This window comes from Pseudonaja textilis, chromosome 3 (assembly GCF_049901715.1).
Source record: "Pseudonaja textilis isolate UNSWEBS1 chromosome 3, rPseTex1.2, whole genome shotgun sequence".
Classification (NCBI taxonomy): domain Eukaryota; kingdom Metazoa; phylum Chordata; class Lepidosauria; order Squamata; family Elapidae; genus Pseudonaja; species Pseudonaja textilis.
Genome location: NC_141992.1, coordinates 141,352,717 through 141,372,329, shown reverse-complemented (window position 1 = coordinate 141,372,329; position 19,613 = coordinate 141,352,717). Strand labels below are relative to the sequence as shown.

General features: G+C 34.9%; 1 protein-coding gene across 4 annotated transcripts in view; it reads left to right on the top strand.

The window, feature by feature from the left end:
- ATP9B (ATPase phospholipid transporting 9B) overlaps positions 1-18,979 on the top strand; it is a 138,311-nt gene extending 119,332 nt beyond the window's left edge. For 2 of the 4 annotated variants that reach the window (XM_026699472.2, XM_026699470.2), the window contains exons 19-30: positions 1,849-2,019; positions 3,137-3,235; positions 4,462-4,551; positions 7,406-7,550; positions 8,370-8,434; positions 11,029-11,184; positions 11,309-11,373; positions 11,484-11,592; positions 14,063-14,120; positions 15,022-15,225; positions 15,730-15,762; positions 17,150-18,979. In XM_026699472.2, the coding sequence (XP_026555257.1) occupies positions 1,849-2,019; positions 3,137-3,235; positions 4,462-4,551; positions 7,406-7,550; positions 8,370-8,434; positions 11,029-11,184; positions 11,309-11,373; positions 11,484-11,592; positions 14,063-14,120; positions 15,022-15,225; positions 15,730-15,762; positions 17,150-17,286 (1,332 nt within the window). In that variant the 3' untranslated portion in view covers positions 17,287-18,979. The remainder of the gene's footprint in view (positions 1-1,848; positions 2,020-3,136; positions 3,236-4,461; positions 4,552-7,405; positions 7,551-8,369; positions 8,435-11,028; positions 11,185-11,308; positions 11,374-11,483; positions 11,593-14,062; positions 14,121-15,021; positions 15,226-15,729; positions 15,763-17,149) is intronic. The other 2 variants (XM_087930998.1, XM_026699471.2) reach the window with 1 other exon arrangement.
- Positions 18,980-19,613: the final 634 nt, after the last annotated feature.

The following is a 19,613-nucleotide window of genomic DNA, read 5'->3' as shown; positions in this document are numbered from 1 at the left end:
AAGTTCCTGCAATTGTTCCTCATGTGTTTTATCCTCCAGTCCCCTAATCATCTTTGTTGCTCTTCTCTGCACTCTTTTAACATCTTCTCTCAATATCTTTTTTATATCGTGGTGACCAAAACATGTGGTCTTATTAAGGCATTATAAGGTGGTATTAACACTTCACGTGTTCTTGATTCTATCCCTTTATTATTGGTTTTTTTGGCAGCTGGAGTACACTGTTGGCTCATATTCAAGTGATCGTCCACTAGAACTCCAGGTTCCTTTTCGCAGTTACTACTGTTGAGCCAAGTACCACCTATTCTGTACCTGTGCATGTGGGGGGGTTTGCCTATTTTTCTCTACATTGAATTTCACTGTTTAAAAACAAATTGATACAAATCCAATTGGGAGTCAGTAATGTATTTATATAGGTAATATTTATATTGTCAAGGAATATAATTGATCTTACCCCAGATTTTTTGAACAACAATGCAGATAATCTTCGGTTAATAGGACTGGCAATTCTTTTACTGACAACACATTCATAAGGTATGTCATAATGTAATCACACCAATTTAAGATGGTGGTTGCAATGGTCCCAGCTGTCATCATTAGATGAATTCCATGCAGTCACAGTATCCCACAGTCACGAGATGGGCATTTGCAACTTTTTGCCCTTCTTTCCCATTGACTTTCCTTGTCAAAAGCCAGCAGTGAAGATCTCAAAAGATGATTAGGTGACCATGAAATGCTGCAAGGTTGATGGTTGGCCTCTGAGTATGCAATCTCAACAACTACTCTGGCTCTTTTCTGGTCTTTTAGACATTATTTTTAAAAGTTATCTACTCTACAGCAGAAATCATCTCTTACTCAATATCCAGTAAGTCTATAACAAGGATTCGGTTTCTGTTTTATATTTTTTGTTGTCATACTTTTCTCTATTACTAATATTCAGTTTCCAAACAATATTATGATTAATCCATAAAGATATCATATCATATAAGCAACAAGTGAATTAACTCATGTGCCCAAACTCCACAAAACCTACTTTTGTTTATCATTCACATTGACTAGTAATACGAGCATGACTGTTTGTAAATTAGAAAAGAATTGTCCCAAAAGCTTTATGTTTGTCTGTGATGTAGGACTTTTCCAGTTACACCAAACTATAGCAATAGCACTTAGACTTATATACCACTTTATAGTGCTTTACAGCCTTCTCTAAGAGTTTATAGAGTCAGCATATTGCCCCCAACAATTTTGGTCCTCATTTTATCCACCTTGGAAGGATGAAAGGCTGAGTCAACATTGAGCCTGGTGAGATTCGATCTGCCAAATTGCAGGCAGCCAGCAGTCAGCAGAAGTAGCCTGCAGTACTGCACTCTAACCACTGTGCCACCGACTCTCATAATATATATTTCTATCTATAATTTTGTATAGAACCCTCCTTTCTCTTAATTATGTGCCACAGTTTTCAGAAATGAAGTAGTAAATCCTGAAATATTACATCTTTTCATGTGTGAAACTTCAATCCAAATAGTAAGGTTGGTTTCTTTATTCTATCAATTTCAAAAACTGAGATCAAATCAGGCCACCAAATATAAAAAGTAGTAGCGCTATGCAAATCCTTTCAAATAAGACTATAGACCTTGAATTTATTACAGGTATAAAATATTTGAATATTTACATTTCTTTCTGTCATTGGTATTACTTATGTTCATTTACTTCTGCACGCACCTCATTGGCGAAATCTGAATTTCAAATTCTAAAGTGAATCTGTCAATCAAATAACACTCTAGGGCTTGCATTTTGGACAGCACAAAAATCTTATCTACTGTAACAGAATTACATTTTGTTTTTTCTTAGAGTCGATATAACCAAGCAAAATTAAGCATACATGACCGAACTCTCAAGGTGGCTGCAGTTGTAGAGAGTCTAGAAAGAGAAATGGAATTATTGTGTCTCACTGGAGTTGAAGATCAATTACAGGCTGATGTTAGACCGACACTAGAGATGCTACGGAATGCTGGAATAAAGGTACTAATAATTTTTTTATTCTTCAATTTGTTTATATACATATTTTGTTCTCTTACTGCAGATCTGTTGCTCTGACTAAGAATCCAATCCGTTTCATGTGAGAAATATATAAGCAATTAGGAATATATCACTGTTGGTCTAACACGTATAGGTAAAAGGAAGAGAGAGAGAGAGAGAGAGAGAGAGAGGGAAGTTATTTTTTATAGAATACATTTAAATATATTAACTAGAGACAATTATTTTGCCTTCTGCAAAAAAGTACAGAAAGTATAGAAAATTCATTTGAATTTTTGTATTATAATTACTTAGTAACTATACAACAATAGTTATCTAAGCGTTACCATATGATTTTTCCATGAATATATCCACATATATATCTATTTACATTTTACTAAGATTATATAACTGAATACTTTAGTATTTCATATGCACAGAAGTTGCAATGGAGCAGATAATAATATTAAACACATTAGAATTTGCCTTCCAGAGCTTTAAATTTCAGGGGGATTTTTACAGGTCTTGTGTTACTTTTTCTTTAATAGATTTATATATTTTGGAGGACATTTTAATCTCTACTCACTATCTGGAGTTCCTTTGGTAGATGGGTAGCCATATGAATTTGTTTATTTATAAAAAGCTACCTATTGGGACAATAATATTAATTTATAACTTAGTTATTTCAAGGTTTAATTGGATAATATACATTTCATATATTTGAATGCTTGCCATGAATAATAGCAATATGAATTCCTGATTTATAACAGGATTCAGAGCATAAAATCTTGCAAGAAACTAATTATATGGAAACATATATTTTTGGGACTAAAAGAGTGAAATACACTTTATTCTTTTTAACTCTATCTGTCCAGTTAATAGATGATCTCAGGAACTACCATATTTGAATAGTATGGGTTTAAATGCTGGTTCTTCCTATTGAATCAGTCCACTTGATTTTGCCTCCATAAACCCCTACAACTGGACTCTGCGTCTATTTGATGTAAAGTAAAGCCAAAGGAATAATTTGAACCTTTACTTTTTTTCTTTAAGTTAATTTGAGAAAGATACAGTTTTTAACACAATAAAGAATTAACAGTTAAATTCTAAAATTATCTTACAGATATGGATGCTAACAGGAGATAAATTGGAGACTGCGACTTGTATTGCAAAAAGTTCCCATTTAGTGTCTAGGACCCAAGATATTCATATTTTCAGACCCGTAAGTAGGACTGCTGATACATTTTTCCCATCATTCTTAGCTCCTGTTATTTTCTTTCCTAGAACTGAAAGATGTGTTGGTTTCCTGCAAATTTGTTATATATGATCCAAGAATTAAATGCAGTACAGCCTTAATTGCCCAATACCCAAATTTTGATCATGTGACCACAAGGCACTGCAACAAACATAATTTTTGGCACGGGCCATAAGTGCATTCTTTTAGCACAATCATAATTTCAAATGGTTACTGAATGAATGGTCATAAATTGAAAACTATGGTATACAGCAGGTGTAACCTAGTTGTGCAGATTTGTAACACAAGGGACATGCATGTGGAGTACAAAAGAAGAGTACATACTGTGTGTGGGTTGTCCTGCTCATGTTGGTTGGGGGTATGAAAAATCAAGGCTAAACCCAGTAGGAGTTTACACAATAATGATCTCAGATATTTATCTGGATTAAGCATCTAAAGGAGAGGTTTTAAGCAGCACTTAAAGTTCATAAATCCCCCTTTTATATGATCCCATAACTAACACACACACACACACACACTGGTTCATTCAACCAAATTTTTGGAAACATGTTTTGGGCATATATTTTTTTGTGGAAAAAAAATAAGGAAGGTTATTAAATATCCAATAGATTTATTCACTCTTTAAATAATTTGTTGTTAATATAAAATACTTATTTCGTGTGTATTTCTCAGTATTAGGAGGATTTGAAATGATTAAATTGAGAATATAATTTTAGTTGCATGAGGCTTGAAATTATTTTGGCCTAAACATGTTGTGTTTCTGTGTTTGCCTTTCACACACTTGTCTTTTCCCCAAATGCATCTTTCTTCAATTCCTGAGAGCTTGATTTCTGGATGGATCATTGCCAGAACTTTTTTGTGGGTAGGAGAGATAATCATAATTTTCAAGCTTCTGGTCTACATTACATTCTTTCTTTTTGAAGATCTCTAATTCCTTTTGTAAGTGCGTAATGTATATGAAATCAAGTGGGAGAAAATGTAAGCTTCCCAATGCTGTATAACTTCAGTGCTGCAAAGCTTGTTGTTTCTTAATGAATTTGTATTTAAATCAACAAGTTTTCTTCCACTTTCTACAACTTCTACTGTACAAGGATAGGATTGAAATTCTGTTTTCATAACGATGTATGTATCTACATACATCTATTTAACAGTTGTCCTAACTCTGTTTTATTTTATTTTTTTCTATTATTCAGGTAACGAGCCGTGGAGAAGCTCATTTGGAATTAAATGCATTCAGAAGGAAACACGATTGTGCTTTAGTAATATCTGGTGACTCTCTAGAGGTAATGGCTTAGCTTTCCTCAATTGCTGATAATGTTGTTTGTGTAGGTTGGTAGATTGGTTGGTAGCCTTTCCAAAGGAATCCCAAGCAAGTCCCAAGTCCCAATCAAGAGTCACATTTGTTTAAAATCAACAAAACATCTAATACTGTAAATCTAATCCAACAGAGACATTCCACATTTTTGCCTGTTATCCTTTTTGTCCCCTGAAAATAAAAACAAACAAACAAACAAAAACCCCTTCCTGTAGCTGGGGGTGGATCCTAAGTGTTTCAAAGTCTCTTGAATCTGTCAAAAAAAAAATATTTTTTTGGCAGTTGTGCTTCTTATATATGTACTATGCCACAGGATCCTCTCAGATACTTATTTATATTAACACAGATTTTAAAAGTTTCTTGATTGTTTTAGAGAAATTATTTTTTTGTGTCCTCAACCCTTCTCTCCTCAAGTGACTTGTGACCGGTTTCACACTTACAACCGTTTCAACATCCCTATGGTCATGTGATCAAAATTCAGACACTTGGCAACTGACTCATATTTATGGCGTTTGCAGTGTTCCAGGATCATGTGGTCACATTTTTTTTTGACCTTCTGACAAGCAAAGTCAATGGGGAAGGCAGTGATTCACTTAACTTTCTTGTAGCAAGAGAGATTGTGAAATGGGGAAAAAGTCACTTAGCGTCTCACTTAGCCACAGAAATTTTCAACTCAGTTGTGGTCGTAACTTGAGGCCTACCTTTCATTTTTGCCTAGTACTTTCAAACTTGACAGGTCTGTTGCCTGTTTTAACTCACTTTTTAATGGAATGAAGTCCTGAATATGCAATTCTTAGAAAAAGTATTCATTCCTTTTCAAGTATTCTGAACTTCTGCATATCTTTTCTTCCCAATAATATCATGCGGGTTTCCGTGATATATAAAAGGAGTCTGAACAGAGAAGTAACAAGTTTTGAATGCTTGATACATGTATTCTGTGAATAAAATCATCCAATGTGCAGTGTGCTACTGTGTAGGAAATAACTGGCCCTTCAGATGCAGTCACTGGTTATGCCATCTGTACCATGAGTAACCTCAATCAGATTCTTTCTTTAATGGATGTTTAGTTCTTCACATCACAAGAATTTTGGGGCATTCCTCAGTAGCAAACAGCTGCAAGTCCATACCATTTAACATTTCCTTTCATGAACTACTTATTTCAGGTTTGCCCCCTTTTTTTATGGTTCTTTGAATTGGCTAAGTCAAACTTTACTCTGTTCTTCTTTGTATATTATCTTATAGATATTTGTATGTTTGGAATCATGGCCTGCTTATAGTTCAGCTTTAACTGATGGTCTAATATTCTTCTGTAGAATTCTCTGAAACAAAGCAGAATCCTTTCTTTCCTCAGTAATGGTTACTTGTTCAGGTCCTAGTGCAGCTAAACTATTCCCAAACCATGACATTGATTTCTCCATTCTTAATGATTTGTATGGGCTTCTTGTTATGCAATAGAGTTTGGTTTCTGTAAGATAGAACAATAACCATGTAACCCCCACATTTCCATTTTTGATTCATCTATTCATAGAACATTCCACCCAAATTGTGAAAGGTCATCTAAATGCTTTTTGACAATATTGAACTGAGCACCAGTATCCTTTTTAGTGAGTAATATCTTCCTCTTTTCTGCTATTCAGTTCCCCAGACCAGAACTCAGCTTAAATTTTCTATCCCTAACTTTACGGAGCTTAAGCTGGCTGCACGATTCCAACTCAGCAGAAGTCTCCTAGGGATTCAGTGCAGTGTGCTAAATAAGAATCTTTATTGCAACTGGATTGCAGCCATATTAAACAATGGATTGCTTTCTGTCAGCATGAGGATACAGTTCCCTTATATATATATATGACAGCTTAAAATAATGACATCTTTTCCCTGAGAACAACTGACTCTCAGCAGCTACTCCACTTTGAATTCCATTTTTCCCCAAACACTTTCTTGATGATGGGATCATGAGCACTGACTTTATCCAAGGTGAGAGATGGAGATTACCTAAATTAAGCAGCAGCCTAAAAGCAGTTTATCATATTAATCTTTGCGGCTGAAAAGGAGTAAGCCAAATATCTGGGCTAGAGTCAGCATACACAAAACAAACTTTCTCACTGTTCTTGCACAATCAGGAAATAAAAGCATACTTAATGATTTTCAGATATATTTGAAGTAAATTTCAAGGGACAACATCATGTGGGTTTACTCCCCTAGCCTTTTTCAGATACAAAGTTAACCAGGAGACCCACAGAGTTGTGCGACCACATATCCCACTAGCAGCAGAAACATCCATCACCTCCTAAAGAACAGCTCAAAACTGTCATCAAAGAAAAATTGAAAGAAATTTTCAAACACAGTGAGATAGAAAACAGAGGTCATTTTAACAGAAGAAATCTTCTGAGAAATGTTTAGCAGAGGAAAGGATATCAAGGAACATTAACATAGCTGCTAAAAATTGTCATTGATTTGATGGCACATAGTCAAGGCACAACAGGTTTCAGCAGCAAATTACGTAGTAAGATAGAATATTGACCTTGTATTTCATTCCTTCTAGTGAAAAGAAGGAAATGGGAAAGTTGGAGGGGCAACAACTATTGCAGTAAAGCACAAAACAGGTGCTCAATCTGAGCATAAAGTTTTCCTCACTATATGACAGTCAGTCATTTCATAGACCAGCAAAACAATACACAAATCACAATTGATTAAAGTAAAACCAGCTGTGAAGTCGTACACCACAAATAAATATTGTAAGCTACAAGTAAAATACAAATTGTAAGTTAAAGTTAAAGAATTTGGGATGTAAAAGGTAATATAGTAATGTGTATTTCTTTTTGTAGGTATGTTTGAAGTACTATGAACATGAATTTGTAGAACTAGCATGTCAGTGTCCAGCTGTAGTTTGCTGCCGATGCTCTCCCACCCAAAAAGCTCACATTGTAAAATTGTTGCAGCATCACACAGGAAAGCGTACATGTGCAATAGGTTTGTATCCATTTTGGTTTCCTTTCAATTGTGAAAGTAATTATTTTAGCCTCCTAGTCACAATAATGAAAAATAAATGAATCTTTTAAGAAAATTGCCACACTATCATGTAAAAATAAAATGATGATTTGGCAATCCTTTCAATAAAATGCTAAACATAATAAAGGAACATTTATTTCACTTTGTTCTGTCAAGATTTTTGTTAAAGCAAGTACAATTAAACCTCAGAACAATGACCAGCCAGGTTTTGAAATTGTCAGCCAGTATTTTATTGGACTATACATAGCTTTGGGTTTGAAAGCAAAAGTTGCTTTTTTCTAAATTTTGTAAATCTCCTTTGTAGTTAATAGGACAACTCTGGATATATCTCCCCAGGTTAAGGGAAAATAGTGATAATAAGACCTGCACAGCACATGACAAGTGACATCTTCAACCATCACAAATGATGACCATATTGGTTCTAAGTTACAAATTTTTTCCCCTGGCACCTTGGCATCTAGTAGTATGTTGAGGCAGGAATCATAGCATCTCCCTTCCAACTTTTTGCTTGCTGAAACAGCCTATTATACAAAATGACTTTTTTATTTTCTGAACTATAATTTATACATAGAAAATTGGAATATTTTTAAGCAACAAAGGTGCAATAGCACATTTACTTTTGTGTTTTTTTGCTTTCCTAAGTTGAAAAAATAAAAACCGCTTTTAATTTAAAAATGTAATTCAAATACCTTTATAGAAATTTAAGGTGAAATGAAATTCAGCTAGTAAATATGAAACACTGCCAAGCCAAACTTAAATATTCTGCACATGTTTTTTCAGGCGATGGAGGAAATGATGTCAGTATGATCCAGGCAGCAGATTGTGGAATTGGAATTGAAGGAAAGGTATATTTATAAATTAGATTAAATGTGCTCTTAATAATAATATTTTAGGATCAACAGCTTCAAGTTATAGACATCATGATTTGTGATAATCATGCAAACAGACTTCTCTTATGCAATAGATCTTTGCGTTCGCTATCTCTTTCTTATGGCCTCTGAAGTAAGACATACAGTTTTTCTAAATGTGCCTCATGTTATCAAATTTGAATTTCTTAGGACCTCATTAATTTACTACCACTGTATATACTGGTATAATTTTCCCCCCAATCTAAATTCCTGTTTCTGATCATACAAAACATCAGAGTTCTCAGACTACTTTCTAAATAATTTTATTTAATTTGCTTAGTGTGATTGACCTTTTACTTAGTTATTTTATATTTTTGTTTCATTCTTCTCTGGCTTTATTCTTCCTGTTTACAAATGTCTTGTGAAGCCTTTTGCCAGACCAGCCATATGGCCTCATAGGCTACACTTTGAAAATGTCACGTATATAGTGAGGATTCCCTATATCTGCTTTGTTTAGGTGGGCAGCCCATAATGGATTTGTACTTTCAGTAGATAGATCAGATACTGCAGCTCCTCAAGATTTCAAGCCTCTCTCTGGAAGAAGATTTTATACACCTAGCTTGTCTTTGGAAGATTGCAAGGGTGAATCTGACATAAGTTGAATGCTTTATTCTGTTAAATAGTGCCCAGGAGGGTACCCTGCCTTTCACAGAGAAGAGGGGGAAGTGATTCTGATAGGAGAGGTGGTGTAGAGAAATATAAATTTGGCCTTGAAAATGGGGGAAGAATGAGCAATAATTATGGGGGATTTCAGAAAAGATTACTCATTCCTGAGAAAGAGGAAAGCATAAAAATAACTCAAAATAACTCTGTATTGATTTTGTTTGGTATAACTCGGGGAGAAACTCTTGACAGGCTTTCAAGATTTTGCTATTCTACTTTGCAACATTGAGGAGCATTTCTAGAATTCCTGTCATGCTTGTTTCTTGATATCGACTATCTCAGAGGACTGATATATTCAGAACAGTCTTTCAGATACTGCTCTGGTTGGGACTAAATCACTGTAAATAGGATTGCTGGATAGCATTCTGCAGACAGGATAAAAACAGAAATGAGTTAGATATTGTTGCTTTCTTGTCACAGTGTAGTCCTTAATACAGGATAATATATCAGTTAAAGTGGACACATTCCTTTTTTTTTTTAACATATCATGACCTCTTTTGGAGGAGTCTCCTTTGTCATTTCAACTGCGAAAGTTCTGCTTTCTGACTGGCAGGAGAAAAGGTGACATGTATTTCTTATTTCTAGTTGTAGACCCAACAGACATAGGCTAAGTTTGTTGGGTCTAATCCAGGAGGCCTAGAATTTCAACCCTTTAAAAGTGAGAATTGTTTAGCCCCTAAAGAGTTGACACCCTCTAATGACAAGAGCTGACAAAAGTGGCTAGGAGATTAAGACTCAAACCATCTGCCATCCAGGCTACCAGGTATCTTCCACAGTTCAGTTCTGCCCATATCCCGCACCCAAAACACAGCGACACCAAGGTCCAAACAGATGCCACATTATTTGGTGAAATGTTAAGCCAATCCTGCAGAATATAAACATGGCAGGCCTAGTGGAGCTTTTATCAACTTAATAATGTTCTTTGGGGAACATTTGATCTATTTCATCAGCAAACAAGTCAGCAGCAGCAGCAGTAGCACAGATGCTTATAAATCAGTGAAGACAAAAATTTCAACTTCTGTACTTGCTGCTATCCTCTAACTTCTATAATTCTTTTCAGCAAATGCAGGATACAGTACATGGTCATTGTCTACTTAGTTTAGCATGCCTTTTTAGGGAAAGCAACACTGTCAGTAGTGCTTCAGTGATAACCTTCTTTACCCTTCAGGCAAAACACCAAATGCATGATTTACAGATACGTAACTGAGTTTCTTCAAGTGATCTATAAATTTAAGCAACCTGTTCTTCTCTCCCTCAAAAGTAGTACTTGAATTTGGGGTCTCATTTTGGCAAAAGCTGATGGAGGTATAGTATTCATATCGTATATAGGACAATTCTGAAAATGCCTGATTTCTGCCAAAAAAAATCTTAGTTCTAGAACATGGGTGTGCAACCTTTCGGCTTTGGATTGAATGAAGAGGAAGTGTCTTGGGCCTTGTGTAAAATGTATAGTTTTATAATATAAAATCACATGATAATGTTCAAAGTTGACAGCCTTGTGGGCTACATTACAAGCTGCCCAGGGCCATATGTGGCCTCTGGACTGCAGGTTAGACATACTTGTTCTAGAATTTTTTGAAAGTTATCCTCCGAATTAACCTAAGCATTTTGAGAATGTCAAACTAAGTAAATTACCAGTTCTTCCACTATTGCTCGAATTTCAAATTACTCTTGGTTTACATGTGTGTATCTATATCTATATATCTATATCTAGATAGATAGATAGATAGATAGATAGATAGATAGATAGATAGATAGATAGATAGATAGATAGATATAGATATAGATATAGATATAGATATAGATATAGATATAGATCCAAAATGCTACACTGATATCTACATTGATCATTTTATTTTTTTATTTAGGAAGGGAAACAAGCTTCCTTGGCTGCTGATTTTTCTATAACACAATTTAAACACATTGGTAGACTGCTGGTGGTACATGGTCGAAACAGTTACAAAAGATCAGCAGCTCTAGGTCAATTTGTCATGCACAGAGGCCTTATTATTTCAACTATGCAGGTACCTATTTTTTTTGTTTATGTGGAAAACAATTTATAGAGCCTTTTTTTCTAACTTTGATAATGCATTCCACAATGCTATATGGTGTATAATAATCTCCAAGTAACTGCTTATATTTTTCTAGGCTGTGTTTTCGTCTGTCTTCTATTTTGCATCTGTTCCTCTATACCAGGGTTTCCTAATGGTGGGGTAAGTAGCAATGACAAAGCTTCAAAAATTTTATTTCAAACAGAAGCACTTTATGTAAAGAATGTGGCTTTAAACAATATTCAACTGTTTTAAAATTGTTTTTCTCTAAGGTATGCAACCATATATACTATGTTTCCAGTCTTCTCTTTAGTGTTGGATCAAGATGTAAAACCAGAAATGGCACTATTGTATCCTGAACTTTATAAAGATCTTACCAAGGTGAGAGCACTCAAATCACGCATGTAGCTGGAATTTTTTGTTTTGAACATAAACTGGAGATAAGACACAAGGCAAAAAAGAACAATTCCTTATTCCTGATGAAAAATCTCCAAAGATTGTTTGGTTGGAAGGGAGAGTAGTGTGATGTGTAGCCACTCCCTATACACACACTACATTGAGCAGCTAACAGTTAATTAAAAATAGCTAACAACAAAGAATGAAATTTTAAAAATAACTTGAGACAACATAACATCTTCGGAACAACTCAAAAACACAACCACGATACCAAGATGAGTTCTCGCCAAATTACCTGGCCCATTGCATTGGGAAAGAATCAGATGTTTAATGGTTTATGGAAGCTGGTAGCTTCAGGGCAAACCAAGTGGTATACTGTCTGTAAGGAGGCTAGTAAAAATTCTGGGTAGAGGGTAGGAAGAAAATTAGGTGATATAATTTGCTTGGCAAAAAAATAAAGTTCCAGAAAAATCAGTGATGTCACACTCACACACATTTTGCTTTTGTTTTTAAAGTTAAAAATATTTCAGGGGTTTACAGTCTACTTTTTTCCTATCAAAAAATCTAAAGACCAGATTCCTTCTTTGAGCATCTATTACAAATAATTATTCACTATTTGGATTTTTTGTTTTTTGCTCACTTTTAAAATAAAAGTTGGCTGTACTCTTGTTGTAATCCTGAATAAAATTCTTTCCTTGACAGAACCCAATGATTGTGGCCATTCTCAAATGCTAAACAGGCTGAATCTCTTAGTATTTGGTTAAAGAAAACTAAGGGAATACATCAGGTGTAAGCTAGCTTGGGAGACTAGAGACAAATCTGGGAAAGAAACAGCAGAAAACTATCCACATGATTACAAAAACAATAAATATACCAGTGTAATTTTACTGTTCTAAAATTAATCCCTAAACATCAAAACCAATAAAATTTTGCTGCAAGCTTGCATCACTTGTGCAGATATAATAATCTGTGTGACTGACAAAAATTGCTTTTATTTTTGGATTTTTTGTCCCCAAGAATGCATTTTTAATTTCATTTTCCACAAACACGAGCCCTTTAGTGTCTAAAATAAAATGTACACAATCTATTTAATCTTTTTGGTTATTAGTATTTTGTTAAATCACTAAAATAATGGTACAGTGTTGTTTAAATGACTTACCTAGTATATCATAATATAAAGCCATATCTCAAGTGGGTTTATCTCAGCCATTCTAGATATGCATGGGCATTCATTCATCATGACGTAGTACTGTCTTAAAGGTTTTCTGAACTCTTGGCTAATATACTTAATCTAGAACCATTTTAAGACTAACTTTCAATAACAAATATCTTGATTGTAGCCTATATCTTATAATGGGTCGCCAAACTTTTGGACCTCAGGGACTACCAAACTCATAATTTTAGATCCCAGGGACTACTAACCAGTTCTGTGGGTGTGGCCTAATTTGTGGGTGTGGCTTGGTGGTCATGTGACTGGGTGGGCATGGCTTGTATGTAAATATTATAAATATTTATATAAATATTGATTTTTTTATTAAAAAAGAGCAACTTTTACCTAAAATCAGGCAAAGCAGGCAGGCAGATTGAGTTGCTCACAGAATCACAGATTCATTCAGAGATCTATCTGCCATTGGCTAGCTCAGTCTTTCACATAAAATTTGCTTGCAAGCAAACTCACAAAATTAACTCACAACACACCATGCATGTAAATTTTGAATTTTTTATTTTAAAAAAGAGCAACTTTTACCCAAAATCAGGCAAAGCAGGCAGATTGAGTTGCTCACAGAATCATTCAGTGATCTATCTATCTGCCATCAGCTAGCTCAGTCTCTCAAATTTGCTTACCGTGAGTCTGCACTGAATTTGCTTGCAAGCAAACCTTCAGTCCTAAGGGAGGTTCATCTGTGCTGAGCCGAAGATCTAAAGACTAGCTAGAAAACAAGAAATCCAACCATTTCCTGCTTCCTAGCTAACCTAAATCTCCTGGCACAGCAGAAAAGATGATAGTCAGAAAAAGGAAAAATAGCCATTTAGCAGGCAAGTTTACCGGGTAACAAGTGAGTGGGCAGGCTGGGCCATATGGGCAGCGCAGCCTTGTGTTTCTGCGCAGACTGGATTACGTTGTGGGGGTGCTCTGGGGGTGAGATTTCTCTGTGGCCCACCAAAATTTTCTCACGGCCCACCGGTTGGCGACTGCTGACTTATAAAACTGAGAATCTTATTTTCCATGTCCCTAGCAGTGAAAAGCTTGAGAAATAAGTCTAAAGAAGTCAGATGTTTGCAACTCCTTTGTGTTAGTTTGGGTTTCTTGTATTCTTGTACTATAGTTGTTGAGTTCCTAACAACTGGGAAGGTTCTTAACAGACCAAAATGAAGATTGTTTCTCCTTTTCTTTAGTGCGTCAGATGTCTTTTTCTGCAATTTTGAGTAACCTTGTCTTTGTTATTTCTTCTAGGGACGATCTTTGTCATTTAAGACCTTCCTCATCTGGGTTTTAATCAGTATTTATCAAGGTTAAGTTCTGCTTCATATTTTCTGAACTAAAGAACAGTACGATTTGAGTTTCATAATTACATTTTCATTTTAATGTTTCATTCACATTATTTTAATAGATGTTTAAAATATGATACTGAAATAACATAAAACCTCTTTGTAATGCCACATAGGTAGTTTGCATGTTTGTTTGATGCATGCCACTTTAAAGTGAGATTTTTTAGATGAATTCCTTTCATGCATTACTGCATGAAAAATTGAGTGTAGGCATGATTGGGCATTGGATCATGTCCCCTGAGTCCATATGGATAGTTGAATATCATAAAGGTGTTTTTATGGGATTTCTGCACTGGGTTCGTATGTATAAATCCTCTTTTGAATGTGTGAATGTCAGGGGTATAGTCAGCATAATAATGTGAGATCATGGGGGTTGGAAATATTTGAATGGACTTAATCAAATTCTAACTAACACAATCAGAAAAACATTCACTTGAATTTCATATACTGCACAATAATTTTTCCCATAGCACTCTACGAATCTTATTTCAAAAAGTTTGCATTGTAAATATTAGTTAAGAATATACGTTTCTTTTTTAACATATTTATTTTCATTTATCAACAACAATAAAATACAAAACAGAAAACATCCAACACTAACAATGAAAAAAGAAGAAAAAAAATCTTTTTAAGTTCACAAATAAATGAAAGCATGTCGTTCCCCTAAACTAAAGTAACTTATTTCTACTATAGATGCTGGCTGGAATGTATCTAGTTCTTAACTTTTACATCAGTGTTCTCAAAATGATTGCAAATAGTTTTTCGTAGTGAAATAATCCAAAGCTGCTATTGTAGGGCACATGCATGTCACGCTAGTCTGTAAAGTGAATCAGTAATAAAAATGTGTACATCCGTGTTTCTTAGGTGGCATTTTGATGTATGGAGCCCTCCTGCTTTTTGAATCTGAATTTGTCCATGTTGTTGCCATTTCCTTCACGGCACTGATCCTGACTGAGCTCTTGATGGTTGCTCTCACTATACGCACCTGGCACTGGTTAATGATCGTGGCTGAAATCTTTAGTCTTTGCTGCTATGTAGCTTCTCTTGCATTCCTTAATGAATATTTTGGTGAGTAGCTCCCACATGTATAATACTTAGCTGCTTTTTGTAAAAAAAATGATGCATGTTGGAAAACCTAATAAATGCATCTAAGATATGGAGAGTAATTTGACACAATTTTTTTAGGAAATTCTTTTCAATAATAACTGAATTTTATTATCCAGAGCGCTGAATTGCTATAGCTCTACAAAATTTGTTAAAAAGAAATGTATTTAATAATAAAGGTCTTAAATTTTATTTCAGAGGCTTTCATACATACTAGGATCCCATCCTTCAAGAGCTGAATTCAGATTTCTGTTAAGCTAACGTATTTTCTAACACAATAGATTTTAAAAATAATTTTCATTTTCATTTTTACTATATTTTACTGTACACGCATATATCAATATTTAGATGCTATTAATCTCTTTCTGTCTTTTAAATCTTACTAATAATTCCTTTATGGTTTTATCTTCTCTTACTTTTCTGCCCTTCTGTGAATCTGTCCTTTCTTCTTGTGCCCTACTGGAGCAGGTATAGGCAGAGTGTCTTTGGGAGCTTTCTTGGGTAGGTATTGTTGCTATTTCCTTAAGATGCCACTTTGAAAATCTTAACCTAAAAAAAAGGCAACTTGAAGGAGAATGAGTTTGTATGTATGTCTTTCTCTTGGTCTCTCTACATACACTTACACACAAAGTTGAAGTACAGTATTTGGACCTGTCAAAAAGCCAAGAAACACTGACTCAATTTGAATCAATTTTCAATTTGTAATTGGATCATCGCTACTACTAATAGTCCTTGTAAACTAACAACCACAGTTGAACCCAAAATTTCCATTGCTGAGCAAGAAATTTCTTAAGTGAGTTTTGCCCCATTTTACGATCTTTCTTGTCACAGTTAAGTGAATCACTACAGTTATTCAATTAGTAACATCGTAGTTAAGTGAATCTGGCTTCTCATTTGACTTTGCTTGTCAGAAGGTTGCAAAAGGTGATCATATGACTCTGCGACACTGCAACTGTCATAAATACATGCCAGTTTCCAAGCATCCAAATTTTGATCATATGACCATGGGGATGCTGCAACAGTTACAACCATGAAAAAATGGTCATAAGTCACTTTTTTCAGTGCTGCTACAACTTTGAATGATCACTAAGTTGACATTACCTGTACTTGATTTAATAAAATTATATCCTTAAGAACTGTACTGTGATGGTTATTATAATAAGAAAAGTTTTCTCCATTACTTTTAAAATAAAAATAAATATGAGGGGATCGCAGTAAGTCTCTGAGATACTAAACTGAACAAAAACAAAGTTGCATTTATGGTATTTCTCATATGTTGAATACATTTCTATTGTAACATACAAGAATAACATTTTGTGAAGAAGGACTCATGAAGAGATGTACATAATTAAAACGTTATTCCAAATTAATTGTTCAGAAAGTGAATACATAAAATTAAAGCAATCTGATCTTGAAGAGATGCTTCTGTTCTTTGTTGTGTTTGCCTTTGAACCATGATAGAGTTACATTTCCAGATTTGTCTTGATGGCCGTGTCATTCGGACCGCTGTCAAAACAAAGGAATGATAAAAATCATTTTTAGAAAAGTCATGTAACAATGAACTTGATTTAAAATTAATTATATCCTGGCATTTATTTCAAAATAAATGATTTTGTCTTGAATCAAACTTCTCTCCTACAGTTGTCCATGTTCTTTTCTTGGCAACACTGCCCTCTTCTCTTCCCTTCCCTTCCCTTCCCTTCCCTTCTTTTGCTTTTGATCTTTTGATCTGAAAATTCTCAGATTTTCTGCTAGTCTGCCATCCAAGCACAGTATCTAACCCTGCAGTCCTTCCTAAAACATGTCACAATGCGTCAGTGTTACTTAATGATCTTGCCCTTCCTTTTTTTCCTGTATAAATGATGTCCTTTTCTTTTTATTCCCATAGATGTTGCCTTTATCACAACAGTGACCTTCCTATGGAAAGTGTCAGCCATCACCATAGTAAGCTGTCTTCCACTTTATATTCTGAAGTATTTAAAACGTAAATTTTCTCCTCCAAATTATTCCAAACTTACCTCGTAAATGTGACGGAACACCTGTGTTTTTCATCAGTATGACTTTAGCTAAAAATTGCTTCAAGTGTACTCATTCTACTTAAGTCCGTGATATATTAATCAAACGAGGGAAATGATTACAAGAAATACGGAGCAAAACAGAGCACAAAGAGGATGAAGAAGATGGATACTTCTGATAATTATTACAGCAAACTTGATTGACATAACTATCAAGTACAAAAACACTTCATTTTGTATGTGGCTTTTTAACAGTTTGAGTTAACAGTGCTTCTGAATTATATAATTGCTACTGTAAAGGATTTATTCCTACTGCACTATTTTTCTGAACCTGAATAGAAGACGTTGTTTCCTATAAACCTAGGCCTTCCCAATTTCTTTTGTAGAAATATTCACTCTCATGTAAAGTATATCATGCCTAGAAATTGTAAAGGTCATTGTCTCTACTTGCTGCTATATGTAACTCTGATATATGCACTGTATGAATTATGTACAGCTGTCTGTGTAGCACAGTATTTGTTTGGGATCAGTGGTCCTCTTTTTATATATTCTCCATTACTAGCTGCATTAAAGGAATCTGAATAGCTGAAGAATCGACAGTAGCCTTTTAACTGCAAATGGAGACTGGGTTGCACAAAATACCATGAAAATAAACTTCTGTACATAATTACATTACACCTACCATCCTGTACAGACCACTGTAAAATTAACGTTCAGCAAATGTTTTACAGGCTCCCTTTCTGCTTCATAATTGTAAAACTGCACTCTAGAAGTGTCAGCACATTACTAGACTTTTCCCATATAGAGGTTAATTTTGTATGAAATGTTCAGCAACAGTGTGTCTGCAGCCTTCATTTATTTTACTGGCAGGATATACAAAAGCCATTTGGAAATGATTGGAGGTTATGCAGTGGCCATGCCTTAGAGATCAGGGCCAAATAATGAAACAGTAACAACTATGAATACAGAAATTCTCCCAGGACAGCTCCCCTCCCTGCTGATACCAAAAGAGGGCTGATTCACGTATATTCCGCCCTGGGATGGTACAGTCCGATTATTTTGGTTGATATGAATGAGGGTCCTCCACATTTCATGTGAGCATAGGCTATACCTAGAGCTTTGAACCAGACTAGTAAATGCACATTATAATCTGTTTACTTAAGGTAACTCAGGTAAAAAAGAATGACATGGGCATAATAGTGGTAGAAAATCTATCATCTTCCAGAATATGATTTGTGTACTTTTGAGTTTCTACAAAACAAGAATAAAGTAAAATGATTCTCCTTGGTCAAATGTAATCTTAATAGTTGTCTAATCATATGTACTGTAATCTAGAATACCTTCCTTTTATGGTATTGCTTTTTTTTTCAAAAGCTACATGTACATAGCCGTTCCCTATAACCTGGTACTTCTGAAACATAGATATAGATAAACCATGTTTCTTTACTGGGCAATTAATGACTGTAGTTATCAAATAGTTTTTGTTAGCCCAATTCACAACAAAACTCATCTTGTACAATCATAATCTTATACCACGTTAATTTAAAGGATGCTAAACTGAAACACTTCCAGAAAAAGACTGTTGTTGAACTACTTGAGCTCCGATCTCCTTTGTTTTGAAGATGTTTAATAGTTAATCTTGCTTTTAAAATGTTTTGAGACATTCTTCATTATAAAAGCAATAAAATTTCCTTTCTACCAAATGTTTTTGGAAGTTTGTCAAATAAACTGTATTTGATAGCATTTATTTTATACTCTTTTATAGCCCTTTAATGCGTTAGAGAAGAATCAGTTAACCACAATGCCCACTAGATGTCACTGGGAAAGGGGGTGGGTGGGTTTGCTGGCACATTGATTTTTACCCTGTGCTTTAACTATTACTGGAAAAAGGGAACTGAACTATCCCTTGCGGTTTCTTGTAGTCAATAAAGCAGATGTAGGTATTATTTTGATATTCTTGAAATATTTCCATAATCTATTGTAGATTTGCAATATGCAAGCAGTGCCACGACCCTTTCTGATGCCAGCTTGAACATCTGGTAATGCCCTTTCAGTGGCCGGTGCCAAACATAGTATGATCTTACGGAGAATCTTGCTAGCGTGAGGGATGAGGGTAATTGCATGGTAATTGGAACAATGTTGGAGCCGTCCTTTTTTGGCAATGGAATGAACACTGATTGTTTCCAATCCTGTGGCCATGTGTTCATTTCCCAAATTTTCTGGCACAAGGCTGTGATGGTTGTGGGTGGCACAGGCCTCAGCAGTTCTGTGGGGATGGGGTCGACACCTGGGGTCTTGTTGTTTGGCAATTGGCTCATTACTCAATTCCCATACTAA